The sequence below is a fragment of the Dendrobates tinctorius genome, unplaced genomic scaffold (genome assembly GCF_039654945.1).
Source record: "Dendrobates tinctorius isolate UK_male_01 unplaced genomic scaffold, ASM3965494v1 ptg000060l, whole genome shotgun sequence".
Lineage (NCBI taxonomy): Eukaryota > Metazoa > Chordata > Amphibia > Anura > Dendrobatidae > Dendrobates > Dendrobates tinctorius.
In genome coordinates this window covers 4,392,206-4,401,533 of record NW_027361728.1, presented here as the reverse complement: position 1 = coordinate 4,401,533, position 9,328 = coordinate 4,392,206, and the positions used below count along the sequence as shown (strand labels likewise).

The 9,328-nt window shown below is 42.0% G+C and overlaps 1 protein-coding gene across 3 annotated transcripts in view; it reads left to right on the top strand.

Moving 5' to 3' along the window:
* Positions 1–4,634: 4,634 nt before the first annotated feature.
* Positions 4,635–9,328, top strand: part of LOC141092474 (probable cation-transporting ATPase 13A4) — a 576,817-nt gene continuing 572,123 nt past the window's right edge. For all 3 annotated transcript variants that reach the window (XR_012232812.1, XM_073578639.1, XM_073578640.1), the window contains exon 1: positions 4,635–4,774. Coding sequence is in view for 2 of the 3 variants with exons in the window: in XM_073578639.1 (XP_073434740.1) it covers positions 4,727–4,774 (48 nt within the window). In the remaining variant the exon portion in view is untranslated. The remainder of the gene's footprint in view (positions 4,775–9,328) is intronic.

Below are 9,328 nucleotides of genomic sequence, written 5' to 3'. Positions count from 1 at the left end.
GCTGTTTAAGATTGACTTACTAAGTTTTCTGTAGCATTTGAAAAGAAGTATTAAAATCTTCTGCACATTGCTGCTGCTGTGAATGTAACTGTTGCATACCGTATTTTCAGAGTGCAAATCTGGGCAGAAAATTTGCCCCTGCAATATAAGAACAACCACTAATAGTGTCCCATATAAGCAAGATTTTGTTTTAGTGCTATATAATTAATAAATACTGTGGTACACTTACCAAATTTTTCTGATTACAAGACGCACTTTTGTTCCCCCAAATTTTGGGGAAAAGTAGGGGGTGCGTCTTATAATGCGCATCTGTGTGCTGCTGTGCTATAGAGTGGGGGGGGCTATGGAGTGGTGTCATGGGGCTGGGGTGGGCTGGCTGCGGGCTGCAGAGACAGTGGGGGGTCCTGTGCTCCTGCTCATTAGGCTCATGTAATATTCACTGCACCCACTGTCCATCACCTCGGTGCTGAAGCAGCGCCGAGTTGGTAGACAGGGGAGCAGTGCATATTACATGTGCCTGCAATCCCCCCATCACTATAGTCACCTTCCAATGATCGCTCCTGCTCCCAGCTCCCCCCATGGCTTTCCTGTGTCTGCTGAGATCCTCCTCCTGCAGGGCGTGCGGCAGCAGCTGCTCATTCAGGCAGTTCATCGCTTCAGGAGCTTTCTATAGGGTTGAGATCTGGAGACTGGCTAGGCCACTCCAGGACCTTGAAATGCTTCTTACGAAGCCACTCCTTCATTGCCCTGGCGGTGTGCTTTGGATCATTGTCATGTTGAAAGACCCAGCCACGTTTCATCTTCAATGCCCTTGCTGATGGAAGGAGGTTTGCCCTCAAAATCTCACGATACATGGCCCCATTCATTCTTTCATGTACCCGGATCAGTCGTCCTGGCCCCATTGCAGAGAAACATCCCCAAAGCATGATGTTTCCACCACCATGCTTTACAGTAGGTATGGTGTTTGATGGATGCAACTCAGTATTCTTTTTCCTCCAAACACGACAAGTTGTGTTTCTACCACACAGTTCCAGTTTGGTTTCATCAGACCATAGGACATTCTCCCAAAACTCCTCTGGATCATCCAAATGCTCTCTAGCAAACTTCAGACGGGCCAGGACATGTACAGGCTTAAGCAGTGAGACACGTCTGGCACTGCAGGATCTGAGTCCATGGTGGCGTAGTGTGTTACTTATGGTAGCCCTTGTTACATTGGTCCCAGCTCTCTGCAGTTCATTCACTAGGTCCCCCCGCGTGGTTCTGGGATTTTTGCTCACCGTTCTTGTGATCATTCTGACCCCACGGGGTGGGATTTTGCATGGAGCACCAGATCGAGGGAGATTATCAGTGGTCTTGTATGTCTTCCATTTTCTAATTATTGCTCCCACAGTTGATTTCTTCACTCCAAGCTGGTTGGCTATTGCAGATTCAGTCTTCCCAGCCTGGTGCAGGGCTACAATTTTGTTTCTGGTGTCCTTTGACAGCTCTTTGGTCTTCACCATAGTGGAGTTTGGAGTCAGACTGTTTGAGGGTGTGCACAGGTGTCTTTTTATACTGATAACAAGTTTAAACAGGTGCCATTACTACAGGTAATGAGTGGAGGAAAGAGGAGACTCTTAAAGAAGAAGTTACAGGTCTGTGAGAGCCAGAAATCTTGATTGCTTGTTTCTGACCAAATACTTATTTTCCACCATAATATGCAAATAAAATGAAAAAAAACCAGACAATGTGATTTTCTGGATTTTTTTTTCTCAGTTTGTCTCCCATAGTTGAGGTCTACCTATGATGTAAATTACAGACGCCTCTCATCTTTTTAAGTGGTGGAACTTGCACTATTGCTGACTGACTAAATACTTTTTTGCCCCACTGTATATGGTATATGATTTGAAAGATGGACACTGGCATTATAAGACACACCTCCATTTAACATAAAAAATTTTTTTCTCTTTTTCATCACCAAATTTGGGGGTGCGTCTTATAATCAGGTGCGTTTTATAAAGCGAAAAATACTTGTGCATGCAAAATCTCATAAGATACCAGTCTCATCCAAGTGTTGCATGTTTCGATTCTGAATGATAGTGTTGTAGGTTGAAAATAAGATATTCCTCCACTAATCTTTCACTTTCCACCTTTCATTATTTCCTTCATTATTCTCATTTCTCTACTTGAATGTTTGCCCACTCCCACCCTTATATAACCCCATCACATCTTCAGGGCCAGCATTAGGGGTAAGCAGATAATGCAGCTGCCAAGGGCCCCCACTCCTCCAGGGGCCCCCAGCCAGTGACATACTGCTAATTGCAGCACACCATACGGCCGCTATGAGGCCTGTGAGTAAGAGGGGCCCAGCTCCTTTTCCCCATATCGCACATTCAACTTCATAGATGCCAGTACAGTTGAAAGTAGTGATGGAGGGAAAGCGTCAGATGATGCTCCTTCTCCCATCATTCCCCTCTGCTTGTGGCTCAGCAGGTAAGCAATGATGTCTCTTCATTGTGCTAGCAGTGGAGCTGATGAGAGCGGTAAAGAGCCTGGAGCAGCATAGGGAAGGAGGAGAGATGAGTATTGTATATGTGTATGTATTATACTGTGTGTGTTTGCATGTGTATTTGTGGGGGCCACATTATACTGTGTGTATGCATATATATGCATTATAGTGTGTGTTTATGTATGTGTATGCATTATACTATGTTTGGGGGGCTGCACTATACTGTGTGTGGGGGCTGCATGATACTGTGTGCATGCATCTGTGTGCATTATACTGTGTGTATGCATGTGTATGCATTATACTGTGTGTATGCATTATATTGTGTGGGGGCTGCACTATACTGTACTGTGGGGGGCTGCATTACACTGTGTGTGTATGGGTTTGTATATATGTGTATGCATTATACGGTGTGTTTGGGCTGCATTATACTGTGTGTGGTGGGGGACTGCATTATACAGTGCGTGGAGGAGACTGCATTATACTCTGAGGAGGCTGCATTATACTCTATGAGGGGGCTGCATTATACAGTGTGTGTTTGTGGGGCTGCATTATACTCTATGGTGAATAACAAGATCCCAAGTACAGAGTACATAATAGTAATCCTTCTTAAGTCACCCTCAGTGACTTTTTGGAGACAAATCCCCTATGGAACTCCTGATATGTAATAACACCAAGCAATTGGAGCAATATTCACCTGGCACGTTCCTGCACACCAGACAAGGACATGGGTAAGATTAACCCCTGATAACTCTGTCTCTATGCCGCATGTTTTTGTCCCATATACCTGGATCCATTTACTAGTCATGGTTACATGTGTACGGGGATCTACTACAGGGAAGGGTACTATATGGTGACTGGGGTTTATTCTCTGATGGCATTATACTACAGACTAAGGGAAATGATCCTAATTAAGGTAATAATACTTCTTGTTTCTTAGCCCATTTATGTCCTTGTCTGGACGCAGGACTGCTTTTTCATCCGTTTTTTCCCGGCTCATGTGTTAACAGCTATCTGTTTCATGTTACATGCTATACTATTCATCTATGTGAATTTTATATTTTGATACTATTACATTAAAGACTTCTTTAATATTTTTGGATATTTTGGTATTATGGTGGTTATTGGTCCGCTTGCTTGGTGTTATTATACTCTAAGGTGGCTGCATTATTCTCTGAGGGAGCTCCATTATACGCTATGATGGGGCTACATTATGCTGTGTTTGTGGGGCTGCATCATACTATGAAGGGGCTGCATACTATATGAGGGGGACTACATTATACTCTGTAAGGGGGCTACACTATACTCTAGGATGAGGCTACATTATACTGTGTGTGTTTGTGGGGCTGCATTGTACTCTAAGGGGGCTGTATTATTCTCTGAAAGGGCTGCATTATACTCTATGAGGGGGCTACATTATACTGTGTGTGGGGCTGCATTATAATCTGAGGGGGTAAGCATTATAATCTGAGAGAGGCTGCAGTATACTCTATCAAGAATCATGGGACGTGCATTATACTATATGTACTGTACTATATGGTACCTGCATTATACTGTATCGAGGACTATCGTCCCCATCATTCTTCCTCAGCAGGTGTAAAGAAACCAGCATTGAACAACTTTAATATTGTCAATCACGCTCGTTTAACGGCCTGATCTCAGTGGATGTAAATACAACCAAAATGCTTATGTGTGATGGTGCAATATGTTATCATTTTGTGCCCCACTTTAAAATTTTGCCCTGGACCCCACTTTGCCTAAAACTGGCACTGCACACCTCCTATTACTTTCACAATAGAATGCTTTTGTAAACAATTTCATCGACATCAACAGATATACAGTAAAATCCAATATCATTTTCTGTGAAACGTTGTTTCTCATTATTTCTTTTTAATTGCTTTTACAGCAGCGACTTTATTTTTCTATTCTATACCAGTGACAATGCTCATATTTCTCCTTGTCACTTAGATCAACAATCTAAATTCTTGATGTATATTGAAATGAGAAAACAGATAATTTAAACAAATACATTTTTACTGTGTTAAATAAAATCCTAATAAATCATTTGAAAGAAATGTTTGTGCCCAATATAAAAAGATCCAATAAGAGTCTGTAGGCAAATCTGGAGGCTGTACTTTCAGGAGACAAAAGTTTTGCAGTGAAAAGTTTCCAGATCAAAGGGATAAACACTTGCCACATTCCCATACTCAGTTTTGCACAGTCTTACTGGTACACAAAGGAATGGCAGAAAATCATGCAGTGCTTAATGAAGGAGAGGAGAATGAAATGGTGAGTACTGATGGGGCAAATATAAGAACAGCTTAAGGTCTGTCACCTGCAAATGAATGTAACCACTCTATAATCAGCCATTATATACTGTATATGCTGTGCGATTTGTGTAATAGTGGATGCAAAGAGTTAACAGCTTGTTTGACTATTGTTACTAAAGTAGTGATCCTAATTTAGTCTGGTTTATATTAATAGCTTGCTGCAATCTATATTGACGGATACAGTACTAATAAATATTTAGCCCATGTTTAGCATTTGTCATTCCTGCTTTACCTGATTTGCTTCACATCATCTATTTGCCCTAGTATAAAATTCATACAGAGATTATTATTTTTAAAGTTGTTCTCCTTTGGCTTACAAAAGCTAAAGTGTCAGCATTTTTAATGTAGTGGAAATTGAGTGTCATATATGCATATATACAGCTCTGGCAAAAATTAAGTGACCACTGCACAGTTTTAGAAAAATCAGCTTCTCTACATGCCTGACAGCCATTCCATTCCAGTGTCAGTTGAATTCCAACTAGAGTACACCTCATTCTACTTAATGTGCTTCTGATTAGGTGATCACCTGAACCAAATCTTATTTAACGAAGGAAAATATAAAAGACACTGCTGTGGTCTTCACAATCCTCTTGCAGTAGGACAAGCTGGATGGCAAAACAAGTGCTAGTGCCAGTAATATTCCAAAAGTAATAGGCATGAAAAAATAGCTTTTAACAATGCCAAAGGAGTTGAAAAGAAAAGTCTTGAGTGAGGAAAAGAAGGGCTCAATTCTGGCAATATTAGTAGAGGGATACTGTGAGCATCATGTTGCCTCCATCCTTAAAATTTCTAAGATGGCAGTCCATTACAACAAGGTCAAGCAGCAGACACTGGGGACTCTCCACTGATTTGGATGACCATCATCTTATTCGAATGTCATTCAGCAACTGCAGGATGACATCAAGTGACTTACAAAAGGAATGGCAAATGGCAGCTGGGGTGAAGTGCATGGCAAGAACAGTTCGTAACAAGCTCCTAGAGGAAGGGCTCAAGTCATGTGAAGCTAGAAAAAAAGCCTTTCATCAATGAAAAGCAAAGGAGAGCCAGGCTGAAGTTTGCCAAAGACCATAAGGATTGGACCATAGAGGCTTTGACCAATACCTGGTCATCTAATTGTTAAACAGAGACCTGGAGAGGCGTACAAGCCACAATGTCTTGCACCCACTGTGAAATTTGGTGAAAGATCGGTGATGATCTGGGGATGCTTCAGCAAGTCTGGTATTTGGCAGGTTAATCTTTGCGAAGGACATATGAATGAAGCCGCATACAAGATTATCCTGGAAAAAGAGTTGATTCGTTCCACTCAGGCAATGTTCACCAACTGTGAGGACTGATTTTTCCAGCAGGACAATGCACCATGCCATACAGCTAGGTCAATCATTGTGTGGATGAAGGACCACCACATCAAATTCCTGTCATGGCTAGCCCAATCTCCAGACCTGAACCCCATTGAAAACCTCTGGAATGTAATCAAGAGGAAATGGATAGTCACAAGCCATCCAACAAAGAAGAACTGCTTAAATTTTGGTACCAGAAGTGGCATAAGGTCTTCCAAAAGCAGTGTGAAAGACTGTAGGAAAGTATGCCAAGACGCCTGAAAGCTGTGATTAAAAATCATGGTTATTCCACAAAATATTGATTTCAGAACTCTTCTTGAGTTAAAGCATTAGTATTGTTGTTTCTAAGTGATTATGAGCTTGTTTTCTTTGCATTATTTGAGTTCTGCAAGCACTGTACTTTTTGTTATTTTGACCATTTCTCATTTTCAGAAGATAAAAACAAAATTTATTGCTTGGAAATTCAGAGACATGTTGTCAGCAGTTTATATATATACAGTTGTGGCCAAAAGTATTGACACCCCTGCAATTCTGTCAGATAATACTCAGTTTCTTCCTGAAAATGATTGCAAACACAAATTCTTTGGTATTATTATCGTCATTTAATTTGTCTTAAATGAAAAAACACAAAAGAGAATGAAGCAAAAAGCAAAACATTGATCATTTCACAAAAAACTCCAAAAATGGGCCAGACAAAAGTATTGGCACCCTCAGCCTAATACTTAGTTGCACAACCTTTAGCCAAAATAACTGCGACCAACCGCTTGCAGTAACCATCAATGAGTTTCTTACAATGCTCTGCTGGAATTTTAGACCATTCTTCTTTGGCAAACTGCTCCAGGTCCCTGATATTTGAAGGGTGCCTTCTCCAAACTGCCATTTTTAGATCTCTCCACGGGTGTTCTATGGGATTCAGGTCTGGACTCATTGCTGACCACCTTAGAAGTCTCCAGTGCTTTCTCTCAAACCATTTTCTAGTGCTTTTTGAAGTGTGTTTTGGGTCATTGTCCTGCTGGAAGACCCATGACCTCTGAGGGAGACCGAGCTTTCTCACACTGGGCCCTACATTATGCTGCAAAATTTATTGGTAGTCTTCAGACTTCTTAATGCCATGCACACGGTCAAGCAGTCCAGTGCCAGAGGCAGCAAAGCAACCGCAAAACATCAGGGAACCTCCACCATGTTTGACTGTAGGGACCGTGTTCTTTTCTTTGAATGCCTCTTTTTTTCTCCTGTAAACTCTATGTTGATGCCTTTGCCCAAAAAGCTCTACTTTTGTCTCATTTGACCAGAGAACATTCTTCCAAAACATTTTAGACTTTTTCAGGTAAGTTTTGGCAAACTCCAGCCTGGCTTTTTTATGTCATGGGGTAAGAAGTGGGGTCTTCCTGGGTCTCCTACCATACAGTCCCTTTTCTTTCAGACGCCGATGGATAGTACGGGTTGACACTTGTACCCTCGGACTGCAGGGCAGCTTGAACTTGTTTGGCTGTTAGTCGAGGTTCTTTATCCAACATCCGCACAATCTTGCATTGAAATCTCTTGTCAATTTTTCTTTTCCGTCCACATCTAGGGAGGTTAGCCACAGTGCCATGGGCTTTAAACTTCTTGATGACACTGTGCACGGTAGACACAGGAACATTCAGGTCTTTGGAGATGACTTGTAGCCTTGAGATTGCTCATGCTTCCTCACAATTTGGTTTCTGAAGTCCTCAGACAGTTCTTTGGTCTTCTTTCTTTTCTCCATGCTCAATGTGGTACACACAAGGACACAGGACAGAGGTTGAGTCAACTTTAATCCATGTCAACTGGCTGCAAGTGTGATTTAGTTATTGCCAACACCTGTTAGGTGCCACAGGTAAGTTACAAGTGCTGTTAATTACACAAATTAGAGAAGCATCACATGATTTTTCGAACAGTGCCAATACTTTTGTCCACCCTCTGTTTTTTGTTTGGTGTGGAATTATATCCAATTTGGCTTTAGGACAATTCTTTTTGTGTTTTTTCATTTAAGACAAATTAAATGAAGATAATACCAAAAAATTTGTGTTTGCAATCATTTTCAGGAAGAAACTGAGTATTATCTGACAGAATTGCAGGGGTGTCAATACTTTTGGCCACAACTGTATATATATCTAATATATAAAGCTCAAAGTGTGTATGTATGTATGTGTGTATGCATGTGTGTATGTCCGGGACAGGCATCCGCACCATCTCAGCTGCAGCCACAAAATTTTGCACAGTCAAATGTCTGGACCCCGAGAGCATCCTAGGCTATGTTGTGAGGCGAAATTTTAACCCCGCGCGTTACAATTCACCAATTTTGACCCTATCTACATACTGGGGGAAAAAGTGTGTGTGCGTCAAGCCCCGCCCCACATTATGATGTCATCATGCCCCTATTTGCATAATGGGGAAACAGTGTGTGCGTATCAAGCCCCGCCCCTCATTATGATGTCATAATGGTTGCCATGGCGACGCTGATGTCATCATAGATTGCAAGCCCCACCGCTCATTATGATGTCATAATGGTTGACTATGGGATGGAGGATGTGTGATGGGTATATGGGCACTGGTCTATGGGGTGGTGGATATGTATGACGGGTATATGGGCATGGGACTATGGGATGGCGAATATGTATGATGGGTATATGGACACGGGACTATGGGATGGAGGATATGTATGATGGGTATATGGGCATGGGACTATGAGGTGAAGGATGTGTGATGGGTATATGGGCACTCGACTGTGGGATGGTGAATATGTATGATGGGTATATGGGCATGGGACTATGGGATGGAGGATGAGATGGGTATAAGGGCATGGGACTATGGGATGAAGGATGTGTGATGGGTATATGGGCACTCGACTATGGGATGGAGGATATGTATGATGGGTATATGGGCACGGGCCTATGGGATCGTGGATATGTATGATGGGTATATGGGCACGGGACTATGGGATGGAGGATAATTATAATTTGCTATAACTAACCACAGCACAGTTAGTTACTATGCCTGGGCAGCACCGGGCTCTTCAGCTAGTCTAATATATAAAGCTCAAAGTGTGTATGTATGTGTGTATGTGTGTATGTCCGGGATAGGCATCTGCACCGTCGCAGCTACAGCCACAAAATTGTTCCAATTTACCAAACAATTTTGCCCCTATCTACATA